The sequence below is a fragment of the Podarcis filfolensis genome (assembly GCF_964270895.1).
Source record: "Podarcis filfolensis genome assembly, chromosome: 10".
Classification (NCBI taxonomy): Eukaryota; Metazoa; Chordata; class Lepidosauria; order Squamata; family Lacertidae; genus Podarcis; species Podarcis filfolensis.
The window spans coordinates 40,169,669-40,187,919 of record NC_139612.1 but is presented as its reverse complement, the minus strand read 5'-3'; the positions used below and the strand labels follow the sequence as shown (position 1 = coordinate 40,187,919).

Below are 18,251 nucleotides of genomic sequence, written 5' to 3'. Positions count from 1 at the left end.
CATGGGGTATGAACTCTTCTGTGTCAGGGGGCAAAGGCCATATTATGTTTGACTGCAGACCTTCCTCAGGCCTAATGTAGCCTGATAGCTTTTAGTTGCCTCTGTTGAGAAGATAAGCTTCTTACTCTCACAGTTGGGAGGTTTAAAATCTCACGCATTCTTTCCTATTTTCCTGATGTTTGTTGATGCTGTGGAAATGTATCCCCCCCCCCACACCAACTACTGTTTTAAGATTTATTCCAGTGTCTTTACCTTTTCAGATATAACAACTTTAGAAAACATACCCAAAAAATTACCTTCCCCAACCCTCCCTGTTGAGCACAGTAGTGTCATTTATTATTATACAGATGTTTCCAAATTAAATGAAGGTGTCTTGCCATGTCCCCATGAGTAGTGAGTGGTCGATAATCATGTTTCTTTGTTAATGTATATGAAATAAATCTAAACCATATTGCATAAAAAATTTCTGTTCTTGTATTTTCCCCTTGATCTTGAACTTTGTTGGTCAACTTTTACATTAAGTGTGGAAATACAAGGTCCTTTCCATTAAACTTAGGTGTCTTTAATACTGACACATACTGTAGTCAATGCTGAAATACATTTTGTTTTGTTTTCAAGATGCTCTTGCTGTTGTGATAGAAGTGGCTAACCATGCTAATGACATCATGAAACAGGGAGTAAGTATCTCAGTTATGGAATAATAATGGTGATAATAATTATGATAATAAATATTATTTATCTATTAATCTCTTCCCATGAGGCTTCCTGTAGTGATTTATGATATAATATTAACATATATAAAAGCCACATATATAAGAAAAGTCAAATGAATAACATATAATTTTTAAAGCATATATATTATATCATCCATTTAAAAGAACAGCCCATATGAAAAATCAGTTCAAATACTATACAGACAAAAACTGGGATAAAGACTTCCATTTTGAAGGCTTTTTGAAAGGACAGTTTAATATGGTTTTCAGCAGCTTTGTGGGGTTTTATTTCTCTGTCTGTCTGTCTGTATTTTGCCATTTTACTTTAGCTGTATACTAGTAAGCCCAACCTTGTGGATATCAGTTTGAACCATGACACATCTGTGTTGCCTGGAAAGTCTCTTTACAAATGAAAAACAAGGGAGGGAACATGGAGCTTTTTACTGTTATGGGCAGTGTGTGTTAAATTGTGGAGGCCTGTGTGTAGAGCTAACCCTGCAGTTTTAGGCCCTAAGGCTTAAATCTCCTGTGTTCAGCTCCTTTAATTCAGCAAATATTACTTTTTGGATTTGTGTAGTTTTTTTCATACTGGTACACATCATAGAATATGGAAGTGTGTTTGACTTCAACACTTCTAGAGCCAATTAGAGTGAGCAACCTGTGTGGCTCCCTGGTGTTCACAGAGGATTCTTCCGCCATGGAACTTTTCATCAGTTTGTTTACAAGAACTTTATTTATGCTTCCACCCTCTAGGACAACTTTCAGAAACTTATGCAAATACAGTACAGCTTAAACGGTCATCATGAGATTGTACAGCCAGGGAGGGTAAGTTCACTAACAAGCAAACAGTAGGTTGCAAAAAGCAAACAAACCTTAGTGTGTGAAAACTACTTTTATGGCCCATTTATAGGTTTTAGTTCTAAAAGGGAAAAGGAAGATCTGGGGTTTCTTTTTCTTTGTTTCATCAGTCACCTCCATCTGTGACAGTAACTCTTGCCTCTGCAAAGGCAAAGGTGCTAATTCCTGTGATGGGAATAAGACAAACAAAGGTTTGTGCCACTTCTGTAGCCCATTAGTCTAGTTTGTAGTGCACTGTGGGGGTCTGCTTAGACCAGTGATGGCCAAACTTGGCCCTCCAGCTGTTTTGGGACTACAATTCCCATCATCCCTGACCACTGATAGCTAGGGATGATGGGAGTTGTAGTCCCAAAACAGCTGGAGGGCCAAGTTTGGCCATCACTGGCTTAGACCAACCTTGCTCAACCTGGTGCTGTGCAGATATTTTGAACTACCAACTCCTATCATGTTGGCTGACTGATGGGAATTATATTTCCATACGTCGGGAGGACACTAGGCTGGAAAAGTCTAGCTTAGGCCAACCAACCAAACATTTGTCCATAAGAGCAAACTCCTAGGGGCTGAGGTCCCTTTGGCTTCCCCAATAAAATATTTGAGGGGACCCCCCCCAAAAAACATTGATGGGTATTGTCATACAAATGGTGTGTGTGCATCAAGTCATGTAATTGATTAGGTGGGGCGGGGCTTACCTTCTCCCCGCCCCCCCAATATTTTATTCAAGTTGGCACCCCTGTATTTGCCCAGGCCACATTGCCATACTGCCTCTGGGCAGAATGAGTAGGTCCCATTCCCACTTGACTTGCAAAAGCAGCATCCTGGCCTTACAGACTACTTCTAGTACTAGGAGTAGCTGTTTCTCTCCTAGCAATCCCACCATCTCTCTTTTAGCGGTGCCCTTTCCTGTCTCTGCAGTATTGCTCTGTTGTCTTATTGGGCTCTTGACTAGTATGTACTTAATACTATGTTTGAAAATGGAACAGCTCTCACACTCTCCTTGGGAGAGTTTTATACTCCTAGCAGCTGACTACATTTATTTGCTTGCTTGAATGCCCAGGTCTTTTTGAAAGAAGGAACGTTGATGAAACTGTCCAGGAAGGTTATGCAGCCACGAATGTTTTTTTTGGTAAGATGCCATGGATGTTTTTACATACCTAATGCTAGAGTGATTTCATAAGGGTGCAGTCTGTCCCCACTGCAATTTCAAAAACAAAAGCTAGCAACTCCAGTTAATGGTTTTGAATAATTTATATTTCAGTTTATACTATCATTGTCTCCTTTTCACAGTGGTTTTATGAATAAAGCATCTTTTCTCTCTTGCTTGGTGGTTTTTATGTAGCATTTATTTTTGAAAAATGTTCTGCTCAAAGTCTGAGGTTCTTTTTCAGATGCATCAGGGTCTTTGATCAAATACAATCAAGGCAACTATTTAGCATTTAGCTATACTTGTAAATATTTTTTTTAATCTATCCTAGAATAATGTTATTGAAATGATTCTTTGCTTATCAAGGAAACAAGGACATACTGCAAAAGCAAGTTTCTAATATTTAAATTGCCAGATCTGAATTTGATTAAGCTTCATGCATTCAACATCACTTGGGTGAACTTTGCAAGAAAAAATAATAATGGTTGTTGTTGATAATGATGATGTTGATGATGATGATGATGATGATAAATGGAAGCAGCAGGGTGATTTTAACTCCATAATTTTGACTGGTCCCAGTGAATTTTGGCCACAGCATGGCTTCCTGTGCATGGAACTTAATGAAATCCTTGTGCTGAGTAGCCTACACATGGGGACCTGAGGAGAAAAAGGTCACAGGATGTTCCTAACAGAGAGGACAAACTTGGGTTGCCTTGCCTGGCTACAGAATATTGTTATGGGCCCTGCATACCTAAGGTGGAAGGGAAATGGACCCCCCCATCCCACCACTTCTGTCGTCATCAAAATGCACACGCGCGCGCACACACACACACACACTGAAAGGGGGGCATTCTGCAAGGCCTTGCTACTTGTCTTTTCTGCCCCAGGGGCAGGAAAAACAAGAACAATGGGGGAACAAAGAAGGCAGAAAGAGGGCAGAGATGGTCTTTTGCACCTTGCCCTGTGTCAGTGGAAGTTGATATGTATAACGTACAAAAGTCCCTATATGTTACATGTAATTTCAGTTACTTTTTAAAAATATTTATATTGCAGTTTAATGATGCTCTGCTGTATACAACTCCCGTACAGTCTGGAATGTATAAACTCAACAACATGCTGTCACTGGCTGGAATGAAAGTGAGTAGATAAAATTTCTTCTGTAACATGTTTTTGTCACTCACAGCTTGAATGCCTGCCCAGACATTTAATGTGTGCTAAGACATACTAAATGCTGATAAAGAATACAGTCTTTCATTTACTGATAGCCTTTTGTGCTTGTAACATGTTTGTTATGTGTATCTTTCCCTGCTTCACTAATAGTCCCAGGGTACATTCATAGATAAAGCAATGTAACATCAAGTCAAAAATACACAGTCTCATAAAACTGTATTAGTTTGTGATCAAAACAATTTAAAACAGTATTCAGTTGAAGGAAGATACCTTATCTTTGTACAATACAGTCCACCACAGTCCCCGGCCCTTCCCCAAAGGCTATGCCAACAAAAGACATACTGTGCAAGATCTGTCTTTGAGGAACGAGCACTCCACAACTTAGGAAGGGGAGCACTGCAGAATAGGCCCCCTCTCATGCTAAAAAATGGTCTGAGAAAAAAATGGTCTGGTTTACGTGTTACATTAAGACAAGCCATGTCTTAGCATAGCACAGACACCCAGGGAGGAGATCATGGCCACTTTGCCTCTCTGCAGTAATTTTGCTGCTGTACCATGCTGAATTTAGCCATGGCTTGGTTTGTTGTTTGAATGCAGGCTTGTGGTTTAAATCCCTCCAGACTAACCATGAGCTGTAGCCGAGGATTGTTGTTGGTTTATGGCTCATGGTTACTCTGGAGAGACCAGAACTACAAGCCCAGATATGGATGGCATGCTAAACCAAAGTGAAGGACTGAGGAGGAGTGAATCTGCCACGATCTCGTCCCTGGGAGTTGGTATCTTCACTCTTAGGCATGTTTCAGCTTACTGTGATGTGCGAACCAGGCCAAATATTTTCATCATTCCAATATCTGGGCTTCCCAAATTAAAAGCTATTTTTTCTCCTGCAAATGTTACTCCTTTTGTGTGTGTGTTGAAATTGTCTTCTGCTTCTAATTTCTGAAACTACTGTACTGGTTTGTTATGCCTTTTTCCTTTGCTAAGCCTTTTGAGATGGCAGGTTGACAGAACATTTGTTTTTCTTGTTTTACAACTGGATTATTCATTCTTTTTCCTTCCTAGGTTAGAAAGCCAACCCATGAAGCTTACCAGAATGAACTAAACATAGAAAGTGTAGAGCGATCTTTCATTCTGTCAGCAAGGTATGCCTTTAGGCACAACATTATGTGTATTTTGATAACAAAGTATTGCTTAGTGCTTTCTCCTCAATATTTACTGGTTAGTTACGGTAAATGTTGTGATAAAAGGATAAGCTGCTTAGTTATGTTGGGTGTGAGAAAGTTGCTTTACAATCAGCTACTAGACCATGTTCAATGTCTTGTTGTTAACATATAAAGCCCTAAACAACTTGGGACCTGGTTACCTGAAAGACCACCTGCCCTTAAAGAGATGTGTAAGATCACATAGATCAACTGGAAAATTATTACTTTACAGCACCCTACAGAATGTCATAGGGTGGTGACCTGAAAACGGGCATTTTCTGCTGTTTCCCTGTAATGTGGAATGCCGTTCTCTCTGCCATACATGAAGTAGCGACCATCAAAACTTTTTGCCCAGGCTTTTGCCCCAAGAGATTGGACCCTGATTTATGTGTTTGAATCTCCTGTATTTTGTTTGATTCACTTTTATATGTTTCTCTGTTTATATTGCTGTTTTATTGGTTTTACATTATGCTTTTGTTTTAATGATGCATTACTTGGTTGTTAGACTGTAACATTAAGTGGTATATAAATGCTTTTAAATAAACAAATTGCCATATGTGTTTTACCCCCAACAGTTCTGCCACGGAAAGAGATGAATGGTTAGAAGCCATCTCCAGGTCAATCGAAGAATATACAAAGAAAAGAATCACTTTTAACCCCAGTAAAAGTATTGAAGAGGTATGTCCAAATTGTTCTGGTCCAAATTGTTGCTTGTACACAGTGATGTATGGCAGTGATGGTGATTTGGGTCCATAGACCTGTTATGCATGCCAAAGGCACAAGTGTTTAATGTCAGGAGAAAAGGCCAGTTGTTTGTCCTGTGTTGATAACTGTTACATAGCTAGTGTGTTACTGGAGAATGATTTTCAGTAGTACATTAGGAGAAACATCTTAACAGTAAGAACAGTTCAACTGTGGAATCAATTACCTAGTAGAGTGATCTTCTATTGAAGGGCTTGTGGGCCATCAGAGTCCAACTTGATACTTGACCCAGGAAATCCAGAGCTAGGGCATAGCCAACAGATAACCTCCAGCATGAAGACCAGTGAAGGAGAGACCATTACTCTACCAGGTACTCGGTCCCATTGTTGAACTACTCTTACTATAAGAAGTTTTAAGAAAAATAATAGGCGTGGGGAACCTCTGACCTGCAAGCATAGTAAGGCCCAACAAGGGTTGTGATTTGGCCTGCAGGCCATTTTCTTCAAATTGCACTCACCTGTAATGTCAGATGTGGGGCAGGTAAGGATGTAGCTACAAAAGAACAGTTGGGACCTTAAAATAAGCTCCTGATTGTTCCTTTGCATGTGTGGCTCACTGATGGCTCCATTCATCTCAATGGCACTGTGAGCCCCATTGGGACCAACTGCATGAAGGAGTTCTCTGTCAGGAACTCCCTTGTGCAGCAGAAAGGGCTTGCGGTCAGCAAAACCCACTTTGCCCATTTGCTGGTGCGATTTGGAATCAGCCTTCACCTGCAAATGGACATTTTTTTTCTCTCTACAGTGTCCTGCCCTGCTGGTAGGTTTTAGTTCCCCACCAGATGCTTGATAGTAAAGTAACAAATTAAAACATTTGTTAAAACATGCTCCTCTTGGGGGAGTTTTCTGCAGTTGAATCTCAAATATATGCAATAGGCCCAAATGATCTCCTCCCCCTATGCCTCCTTGATGAAAGCTTTCTGTCCCGTTCCCTTCCCACACCCCCAAATTCACACTGAAGTCTGCTAAAAATAATTCAGTTCAATTTCATCACCTGGTGAAGAGTTGTAATATGTACAGCACTAGTTAGAAAACTAGAACATCATGGTGGTTGTTTCTTTAAATCTGTAATCATGTGAGATTTTCTTTCCTCTCTCCCTTAGGCAGACCCAGAAAAAGAGACCGAAGATAGTCCTATAGGGTCAAAGGCGCCAATCTGGATTCCTGATACTAGAGCTACCATGTGTATGATCTGTACTAGTGAGTTCACACTCACATGGAGAAGACACCATTGCAGAGCATGTGGGAAGGTTGGAAACATTTCACAGCCTTATTGTAGCTATTAATCAAAATATTCAGTGGTTGGACTTGACTGCTCTGCAGCCTGTTAAGGAAATGTTGCAGTTTTGATAAGATCACACTGCGGTGCATTCAGTGAGCCGGGGAAACTTTCCTATCAGTCAAGCGACAATTTTGGCTTTTCAGTCTAGGGGGGAAAGCAAGTAACGGGGGGGGGGTGGGGGGACATGATAGAGATGTGCAAAATTATGTATTATGTGGGGGAAGTGGATACAGAAACATTTTTCTCCCTCTTTCATAATACCAGAATCTGAATGAAGCGGAATGTTAGAAGATTCAGGACAGAGGATATAAAAAACGGTTTTCATACAATGCATGGAATTTGCTTCCCCAAGATGTAATGGTGTCCAGAAACTCTGACGGCTTTAAAACAGGATTAGAAAGAAATCAAAGAGGATAAGTGCTATGACTGTCTGCTTGTCAGGGTGGCTATACATAGCTTCTCGTATTGAAGGTGACACGCCTTTGAATACCAGCTGCTGGGGAGCCTGAGTGAGGATATTGTATAGGCATCTGCTTAACATTGCGGAGAAAGGATGCTGGACTAGATGGGTCATTGGCCTGGTCCAGCAGGACTCTAATAGGAAAGCTCTCTGATTGTTTTGAACCACATATCTTAATCATCTTAAAATGCTAACTAGAGGTGTGTGGTGTGTGTACTTCATGTTTCTTTTTCCTTTCCAGATAATCTGTCAAGCTTGTTCATCAAATAAGCATGGGCTAGACTATATGAAACATCACTCTGCAAGAGTATGTGACCATTGCTTTAATGAGTTACAAAAACAGGGTAAGGTAAAAACTTTGTCTAAACCAGCTTTTCAATTTTTGATGCTTCTGTTTTTGCTACAAACATATTTTAAGGGCATGTAAACCCGCTAGGTTGGAGCTGTCTTCATTTCAGCATGGCTTGTAGTGGCACAATTTTTTGAGGATTAAATAGAACAGAATCAAATTCGCAAAAGAGAATAATAATGCAACATCGTTTTAGTTTTAAACAATGTGGTTCTCCAGATGAAAATATACTTCTCAGATTAAATATCCTTTCCTGCTTTGCTCATGTTTTACATAAGTGCATGGATTAACTCGCATTGCACTTTACAGTTGATTTAATATGGATGGCAGTGTTAGTAAAAGCTTACATCCATTTTGCAGCAGTTTTGCAAGAGAATATTGTTTTAATCATCACCCCCAAATACTGTAGTTGTCCACCATCATGCTGTGTTCAGAAGGCAGGCTTGTTCACTGAAAAGGGGACCATAGGTTTAAGCACATTCAAAACTGCAATATAATTGCTCTCATATGTACAGATAGTATGTGAGAAACTAGAATGACAATAATCTCAGGGTGGGCTGATGGTGTGCACTTAAAACTTGCAATTTGTGAAGAAATTCACTTTAAATTGAGGTTTCCATTTGTATGAAGTACAAAAGTAACTGTTTCCATTTCAGATAAGCTGAATACACCTCCTAAAAATGGTTCCCCAGTAAACCACAGAACTCCGTCTAGCACCTTATCCACAGTGTTGCACAGTATCCCATCTGGAAGAAAGCAGAAAAAGATCCCAGCTGCTCTTAAGGAAGTATGTGTTACATAGTCTAAGTATGAAATTATCTGTTTTTATTAACGGCGTCATTGCTAATCTTTAGTAAAATGCTTTTAGAAGGGATATCTATTTGAGTGGGGCATCTTACTTTTTTTAGTATAGACTTATAGTAGGACAGATAGTTGAAATATATTTAGTCAGGTGTGGTTGAAGATTAATTAGCACTGTGCTGCTCTCTTGGTGCAACCCATTGCTGCTATCAAATCTCCTTCTCTGCCCCAGATATTTTATTGCCCTGTGTTACCTGTCTCCAATTCCTTCCATGGCTAGGGAATTTGAATTGTGGGAAGCATGGTGGAATAAAACCTTCCTCCCTCTTACCTCTTATTATGGGACCAAGTACATGACTTGTTAGATTTAAGCCAGGTACAAACCAGGGATCCCAACGCTAACGTTTAACTTTCAGAGTTAAACTAAACTTTGCAAAAATTCTTCTGGGCACATAGATGGAAGAGATGACTATGTGAGGTCTTTGGTTTAGTATGTAGAAACCTGACCATTATATTTCTTGTGCTTCTTGCAGTTGGTGAAATACCAGTGATTTGCACAAACATTTCTATTTTGGTCACCAGGTTAAAAGAGTGGGAAGGGCTGTCCTTCGTACCTTCCTCTCTACTTGCTTCAACATTCTTGGGCAAAGTACTTGTGCTCCAGTAGGCCACATATGTTGTTGCAGACTTCCATTTATACAGTTGTATTAATATTCTACTGCACCATGTGGGAAATGAATAGTCACAACGCAGCATTCCCAAAGTGAAAGAGAGAAATAGAGTCTGTTAGGAGGAGGAGACTGTTCAGGAGACTCATAGAAGAGTTATAGAAAGAGATGGCAGAGATGGGGGGAGGCTTCCACAACGCTGGGTATGATTTTTGTGAACGTATGTTCATGCAATATCAAAATTTAAAAATGACTGGATAATTATTTGTTAAGCTGCAAAAAGGAAAATATATTTATGCATATGAATTGCTGTTCTGTCCCATTTCAGTTGAATATTTACGGTGCTCATATTTAGCATGGTAGTATGCTATTTCTTTGCATATACTGATGCAGAGCTTTCGCAGAATCTCAATTAGGCAACCTTTCCCCCCTTGTCTGCTTCCCAAAGAAACATCATACAGCCTGAGGAATTTCATGAAACAAATTATTTATGTAGCTTAATTGTGTCCATATACCAGCTGTTGCTGTAGGAAACCTTTTAGCACCCCCTGTTGTTTGGAGTTACTTTAATTCTTGATGTATTCTCTGTGTGTATTGCACATGCACGTTCCCTGGATGTTACGTGCAGTACCTTCAATATGCTGCCTTGATAGATTGTTGACGCAGAAAAGTGCAGTGTGCAGTTTGGCCCATCTCTCTCTCTAGGGATGCTGTCTTACTGCCAATTGATTTTTCATGCTAAAGGCATCTCTTTCTGGAAAAGTGGTGAATTTATTTAGAATACCTTTTAGCTTTATTACCCTTTATAGCTATGTCCTGTTGAAAATAGTGTTGGGTGCTTTCATCCATACTGTTCACATTGAACTGTACTTGAAGCTGCAGTTAGGAATTTTAAAAGGTGTGTATAAATCCTCTCTCTACAGTTTGCATTAAAATTATCATCATAGGGTAAAATCTAGGAAGATGCATCTATTGGAAAATATTAATTAGAACAACAACTTTCTTTTATAGCACTTTCTGTCAGGGGATACACCTGGCATGCCTTGCAGTCACTCGCATTGTTCTGATTTGAGACTAACAATCCTTTATGTCCCAACTACTCATTCTAATCTAACCCAGTCGTCCTTGCCTTTTAATAGTCACTGGAATCATCTTGTGGTAGCCTTAGGTTACTAAAAATTTATTACTCATCCTTCTGAAGAACAGTGAAAATGAAAAATTGAGACAATTTCATGGTTTGGAATCCCTCTTGGGATGTAACAGACACCTATTGTAGGAAAGCCACTTTTTGGAGAGAATATCTGCATTGTGGGAGTAGTAGAATATCTGCAATATGTTTTACATTGCTTCACCTTAGCACGTGCTCAGCACACATATGGAACATACAGCATGCTCAGAGAACATTGTATACCACCTTCCATTTCAAGGAAATGTCTCCTCTTCCTCCAACTCTTTCATTAACTAACTCCTAGTTTGTACTGAGATTCTTGATCATATTTATTGCTATATTTCAAGGTGTTCAAATGAGTTCAAGGTTGTATTCAATGGTAGCCCTGCTCAGAGTAGGCCCAATGAAGTTAATTTACACAACTAAATTAGGTTCATTAATTTCCATAGATCTATTTTGAGTAGAACTTCAATTCTGCTTTGAAATGAGTGCTGAAAGGATTATAACCAGTCCTGGAAAACACAGCACGAGTTACCAGGGCCTAGCAACTTACTGTAAGAGCTCAGGTTTTCTCAGCTGGAAATTGTGGCATATCCTTAGCATCATGTATAATGTTATGTTATTTCAGGCCTTTTTAGCAGGATTATAATAAATATATTGATACCAACATTTCCGGTTAGATAAAGAATGTTGGTATAATCAAAACATTATTTGTTCAATCTCATGCACTCTTACGAGTACCATGTTTGTTCTAATTTCAGGTATCTGCAAGTACAGAAGATTCTTCAATGAGTGGCTATTTATACAGATCAAAGGGCAGCAAAAAACCATGGAAACACCTGTGGTTTGTGATAAAAAATAAAGTGCTCTACACCTATGCTGCTAGTGAGGTGAGAAATCAGATCTCACAAGTTAATGTAGAAGATTGCATGGTTGAATGAGTGGGATGCTGGGAGTGGAGTCTAAAGGCCTGCTCAGACACGGGGGCTTTCAGAAAACCACTGACAATAGTGGCTGGTGTAAGGGGACAGAGCTGCACTCCCAACACTGGTGGTGCTATAGCTTGCTTGGGTGGAGGCAGAGTCGGGATTCTGTAGACACACTGATCAGAGAACTGGATTGGTTCTGCTGCTGTATCCACTGCCTGCTCCTGCTCTCTGATTAAATAGACAAAATGAGATACAAATGGTGTTGAAATCCCATAAGGAAACCTTAAGATGCATCCCACGGACCTGGTGCTGCCTTGATATTGCACAAAACACTTTTTTGTATGCTATTGACACTTCAGATTATTTTGCAAATGGTTACAGTAGTTTTCTTTGTAAAATTAGGATGTGGCTGCATTGGAAAGCCAGCCTTTATTGGGATTTACAGTTGCTGAAGTCAAAGATGAACACTCGGAATCTAAACTTTTCCATTTGCTGCACAAGAATACTTTATTTTATATATTCAAAGCGGATGACCCCCATTCAGCACAAAAGTAAGTGAGCATTTTTTAAAAAAATAATGCTAATTAAAAAGTCTCATGATTATTTTCAAAGTTTGATTAGGGAATTTATATCTATACAGTTTTGTAGAAGTATATACAGGTATGATTGGCCTGTCCATTTCAGTCAGAATAGGTTCCTCAAGTTTCCTTACAAAGCCTCTGCCCTCCTCACAAACTGCAGAAAATTAGGGAAAGGATTAAAATGCCCCATCCTTGCACTAGGCTTTTGTAGAAAGAACAAGCAGGAACTTGCTGCCTCTGCAAGTGCAGAAGAATGGGAGAGAAAACTACATATTTCTCCCTAGACCCATACATTGGATATCAGCAAGCTGTATGCTGGTTCAAGACTGCATACTGCTCAAAATATACTTTCATTCTAATCTCATAGTTCTTTGCAGTTTTTATGCATAATTTTGAAAGCTATTCAGTAGTGTCTGTATATACTATACTTTTCTGTGTATAAGACTGTTTTTTTACTCTAAAATAAGGTTCAAAATTGGGGCTCGTCTTATACACGGATCGTATCTCCCCCCATTTTCTTAAATCAGAGTCCTCCAAAATAGGGGGCATCTTATACATGGGGGCGTCTTATAGACTGAAAAATGCGGTCCTTTATAAATATTGTGACAAATGGAGTTGAAAGTTTTCAGTTATACAAGCTCTGGAAACCATTCTGTTTGCTCAAAATATATTAAATGCTTTTCCTTTTCAAACAGGTGGATAGAAGCTTTTCAAGAAGCCACAATATTGTAGCATGCTTGCTTTGTTACTTAAAGGAAAGAAAGTCCGATGACAAAGTCAATACTATGGTTCTGTTTATTGAAGAGCCATCACATTTTACAAGCATCAACCTAAACAAAACTGGATTGTTCACTGGCGTAACATCTTTGTTCAGGAGTAATAATTTTTAAAGAAATGTGTATACTTGTCTTTTTGTCATACAAAAAGTGTTATTTATTAAAAACTTTGTCACTGTTTTACTTAATGGTCAGAATCATTTCTGAGATTCACATTGAATTCCAAAGTGTCCTTGACCTTAGGGAATTTTGTTTGTTTGAAAAGTTGTAGCAAGCCGTTGCTCCTTGGTTTGTCATGGGCACAATTTCAGGCTTCCTGTTAATTTTGCTTTTGGAGAGTTTAAGGAGCAAGGCTTTTCAGCAGGCTCTCTCAGGCCTCTCCTTATGCTTATTTTTAATCTGTGATAATTTGACTGAAATGCTGTCCAGTCTTTCTCAGTGCAAGGTAGATTAATAGTTTCTGAGCCCTTTTTAAGTATACATATAGAAAGATTCATGAACATGTAACACTTCCATATGGGCACTTAAACTAAATTACTTCCATCGATCATATGCTGTTCTCGGCTGACTCCAGAATAGCACAATGAAACGATGAGTCTGTGTATTCAATTTCACTTCAAAGAGGGCCTGTTAATATCCACTTGCAAAAGTCGCCTGTTAATTCCCCCCGCCCTTGTTTTTAAAGGAAAGCTGAAAGGATTATTATTCTACCTGCCCGTGCAACATTACACCACAGATGGTATCAAATCATAAATACCAAAGTGATTTTAAAATTAATATTCATTGTATTTTCCTGAAGTGTGAATTAGATCATTCAAGCAGGATAAAGCTTGTTTTCAGCATGAGAACTTTTCCTTGACACATGCTTCCCCACAGAAACAAAAGAAGGTCACATACATACTGTAGAATATGATAGCTAAGGGCTTAACAGGGGATTTTTAAATTTTCTGTACTATTTTAACACAAGCTGAAACTGGAATTCTAGTATCAAGAATGCACAATATTTTTGAGGAATAACATTGATAAGGAATGTCATTCATTCTAGTTTTCATTCACAATTTGATCTGCTGGACACGTCAAAAATTCTTTCTATTGTATTTTTATATTAGCAAACTGTTACTTAAAATGAAAGCACTCAATTAGTAATTGTATATTTATTTAATATTTGGAAAATGTGTGTATATAATAATTGAAACTAGTACTACTACAATGTAGGACAAGTCAGGGAAATAGTATTTAGAACATTAGGAAGGTGGGTAATTATGCAATTCTTGTATCTACGCTGAAAATATCCTGGTGGACATTTCAGAATAGGATACTTTGGTGTTCACCAAGTTGCTTGTTCGCATCATTGTTCTTAATTATTTTTACAATGTGGAAGAATAAAACATCTGTTGAGTTTTTTGTTTGCTTCTAGTACAAGGGTTGTTGTATCAAAAGCATCACTAACAGAAAAATTGCCTTGTTGCCAAAGATGAGCATATGGTCCCAAAGATTTTGCTTTATCTTTGGGAATGTGTATTTTTTATTTTTAAATGTATTGGCTGGCCTATGTGGGATAAAAAATAACTGATTTCATGTTAGTAGGTGTCTATTTTCAATGGGAAAATTCAAAACAGAGGAACTACTTCCGTATTAAAATGGTTTCTTAACTGAGGAGCTATTCTGTATAGTCCAGCTTTCCCTAGCTGGTGCCTTTGAGCTGTCGTTGGACTACAGCTTCCTTGATCCTTGACCATGCTGGCTGGGACTAATGGAAATTGGGAGTCTAGCAACATCTGGAGTGCACGGGTTGAAGGCTGGTACACTCTGCTCCCACCCCACAGTCCCACTTTGTCTTGGACCATGTACAGAGTGTGCTATACACTACATTTTTTCCCCAACAGTGAACCCCAAGGTGATTGCATAAGAGTTCTTAATAAGCAGGAAGAATGATAGCAAAATACCAAGGAGCTTGCTAGTATAGGAATTTCGCCTAAAGCAGAAGTGGGAAGCCACTTTCAGCTCAAAGGATGGAATCCCAAAATGGCCAACTTTCTGCAGGTCCTATTGACAGCTGGGTGGGGCCACCCACGTGGCAATTACCTGGCATATCACATCAGTTGATATGAAATATTGAGAGCACACTTTAAAGTAGTATTCGTCAACCTTGGGTCCCCATCCCCAGATGTTGTTGGACTACAATACCCATAACCTCTGACCATTGGCTAAGTTTGCTAGTGAAGATGGGAGTTGTAGTCCAGCAGCACCCAAGGTTGAATAATACTACTCTAAAGCTTGAGTGTACTCCCAGTTCCTCCTTCACAGCCATGCCCTGATTTTGAGCCTTTTTTCTGAAAAAGGCACTGTGTTCAAAAAGCACTGAAGTCAAGTGTGACTACAAAGGAAGAATTGGGAGCACACTCAGAGACTTGAGGCTGATATGAGTTGTAGCCCCAAAACAGCTGGACAGCACTAGGTTGGCAGAGGCTGCTCCTGAGTATTTGAAAAGAAATGTAAGACGGCGAATACCACTACCATTATGAACCAAGTAACTAACAATATGTGGTTGCAATCTAAGCAGCCCCTTTAGCCTTGTTTGAGGGTGCTGGGCCTTTTCACTCTTCCCCCTGCTCTTAATGGAAGCATCTTGGTGCTGAATCTGGAAACATTTTGACGTATAGTTCAGAAATGGCTTGGTCAGTAGAGCTGCCATTAGCGGAAAGGGAGAAATGAATCAAAAGATGTTTTGTGCGCAATGTTGTTGCAAGATGACCTTCTGGGTTCTGATTTATTTAATTACTACTGCTGTGGTCTGGTTTAGAGGGAGTTGATATAGTTATAGTGATTTACTCCTTGTCAAGTAGATGCTATAGAATAGAGCAAGCAATATTGTTTCCAATTAAGTGTCTGCAAAAAAGGAATGTGGTATGTTTATGTAATCCCTTAACAATTTAAGAAATATGCTTAACAGGTTTCAGTGGTCTCAAGTGTAGAAGTGTCACAGAATGTAAGAGGCACTGACAGTTTTGTTTCAGCTACTGTTCTATAATTTTTCAAGTGCTCTTATAGATTGTACTGACAATAACTGAATGAACAGAACCTTTAATGTTGCAAATTAAAACAACTGAAAGTAATCAGAAATACGTAGTTATGTTTTTATCAAAATAAATTTGAAGTGTCTCTCTCGCCCAGTGGCAAATGAGTAAAAGCAGAGTCTCCTGAATATAATAAACACTGTGTGTGTATTGATAAAATATTACACTTACCTGCTTGCCCAAAATATTCTGGCCACTAAATTTGTATTTGACAGCCATATGGCTGACAATGTTTCTCTGCCCCCTGTGCACTTCTTTCTGAAGAAACCTAGCTTGGGTCCTGTAATGAGATGCCTGCAAATCAGTCACAGTTATGGAGTTTGTGTGTATTTTAAAATACAACAGAGATGTGCTATACCTGGGCGTATTTCTGGCAGTTTCTACTGCACTGTCAGCCCCCCAGGATGCTTGCTGCTCTTTTTAGCAGCCATTCCCTTAGAAGAGCCTTGTAAAATAAGTAATTTGTAAATAAAATGTTGTAATTTTTGTTGCATATTGATTTTAATTACTGTACACTTGTCTTCATTATTTGTTTTGTAAGCCACCAAGGAAGTATTTATTGATGGGTGGCTATATAAATTTAATAAATAAATAAAATAAGACCATACTAGTCTACAAAATGTTTTATTAGTCTTCCAGGGCCAGGCAAAAGAGGGACAGAGTTTTGCATTTCTATGTTGGCCATGGAGAGGTGGTCCTCTTTTGGCAACCCACGTGGTTGCTAAGTTGGACACAGAGGGACAAAGCAATCCATCCCTCTTCAATCAGCCTGACACTCACACCCCTCAATACAATTCCTTGTCTATCACTTAAATACAAGGCTACACTACAGTGTATACCACTACATAGGGACACGGGTGGTGCTGTGATCTAAACCACCAAGCGGTTTGCCAATTGGAAGGTCTGCTGTTTGAATCTGCAGGACAGGGTGAGCTTGTGTTGCTGTCCCAGCTTTTGCCAACCTAGCAGTTCAAAAGCATACCAGCACAAGTAGATAAATAGGTATTGCTGTGTCGGGAAGGTAAATGGCGTTTCTGTGCACTCTGGCACTTGTCACAGTGTCTCGTTGCACCAGAAGTGGTTTAGTCATGCTGGCCACATGACCCAGAAAGCTGTCTCTGGACAAACGCTGGTTCCCTCGGCCTGAATCGAGATGAGCACCGCACCCCCGTAGTCGCCTTTGACTGGACTTAACCGTCCAAGTGTCCTTTTACCTTTTTATATCACTACATGCAGTGGCTACATAGGACTATGTATGTTCTACAGTAGTTTAAATCCTGGGACTCCCCAGATTGTCCATTTCTCTCCTAACAGTATCTGCTGCCTAGGAAGATGGGCTTATCACTACCCACTTCCATTCAAACACTGAAGATATAACCATTGTTAGCAGGAGGCTGATGAGGTCAGTACCCTCAAGCCATCTTTGGGGTGCTTCCCTAATTTCCACTCCTCAGCAAAAAACTCTGAAAGAATTGCCTGAGGTGTCAAGGGGAAGAGAGGAAAAATGATTGACTATAGCTCTTAATATATTGGCCATGCTGGAGCATGAGCAAGACAGAAGATGTATGTGTAATACAGATCCAAACATATAAATACATTGCATTGGGCAAGCACAAATCTCTTCCTAGCTGCCACTGCTCATAGCAGGAGCTGGGGACAAACAGGAATACAGTTGACCTCATGTCTTACATTTAAGTTTCCCATGTGGATCTGATAAGCCACTGCTTGGAAGCAAATTGCTGAACTAGATGGAGCCAAGTGACTTGCACTCACTTGGTGCACAACCAGGGCTTTTTTCCCAGCTGGACCTCAGTTCCAGCACTTCTCAGGTGGGTGCCATTGACATTATAAGAGAACAAGGGAGGTGTTCATGATGAGTTCTGGCACCTCTTTTCTAGAATAATAGCACTGTGCACACCTAACTCCAAAACACTACACTATCCGTTTATTGCTGCAACATCTGTTTTTCTGAAGGCAGACTACTGACTGAGACAAGTGACCTGCTCAAGTTCATAAGCAGGTCAACAGAGCTCCCAGATGTATTTTTCAATTAAATCATGAATGACAATGGCCAAGTCTATCTTCTGAAGGAAAAGGGGCATTTTTTACTCCCAGATAACTGTGTACAAGATTGCAGTCTTGCTCACCATCAGCTAAGCTTTCCAAAGCAGCAGCACACTGAAGCTGAGGTGAGGGAATACATCTACATCAAAGGTAAACTACACACCCATCCTTGGCTCACTTGCTTCCCAAGCAACAGTACTACTTGATTGTTTACTCACATCTAGATCTCCAGAGGTCCCAAGCAGATTCAG

General features: G+C 39.6%; 1 protein-coding gene and 1 long non-coding RNA gene across 2 annotated transcripts in view; one reads left to right on the top strand and one right to left on the bottom strand.

Annotated features, from left to right (window-relative positions):
- The window catches only part of FGD6 (FYVE, RhoGEF and PH domain containing 6), a 51,209-nt gene extending 34,668 nt beyond the window's left edge, over window positions 1–16,541 (top strand). The window contains exons 10-21 of the mRNA XM_083573404.1: window positions 619–677; window positions 1,467–1,538; window positions 2,626–2,694; window positions 3,766–3,849; window positions 4,945–5,024; window positions 5,660–5,762; window positions 6,949–7,095; window positions 7,829–7,931; window positions 8,593–8,723; window positions 11,335–11,463; window positions 11,905–12,053; window positions 12,779–16,541. Of these exons, the coding sequence (XP_083429530.1) occupies window positions 619–677; window positions 1,467–1,538; window positions 2,626–2,694; window positions 3,766–3,849; window positions 4,945–5,024; window positions 5,660–5,762; window positions 6,949–7,095; window positions 7,829–7,931; window positions 8,593–8,723; window positions 11,335–11,463; window positions 11,905–12,053; window positions 12,779–12,815 (1,163 nt within the window). The 3' untranslated portion in view covers window positions 12,816–16,541. The remainder of the gene's footprint in view (window positions 1–618; window positions 678–1,466; window positions 1,539–2,625; window positions 2,695–3,765; window positions 3,850–4,944; window positions 5,025–5,659; window positions 5,763–6,948; window positions 7,096–7,828; window positions 7,932–8,592; window positions 8,724–11,334; window positions 11,464–11,904; window positions 12,054–12,778) is intronic.
- The window catches only part of LOC310743337, a 6,107-nt gene continuing 2,463 nt past the window's right edge, over window positions 14,608–18,251 (bottom strand). Inside the window, exon 2 of the long non-coding RNA XR_014538963.1 lies at window positions 14,608–17,079. This is a non-coding gene — a long non-coding RNA (uncharacterized lncRNA). The remainder of the gene's footprint in view (window positions 17,080–18,251) is intronic.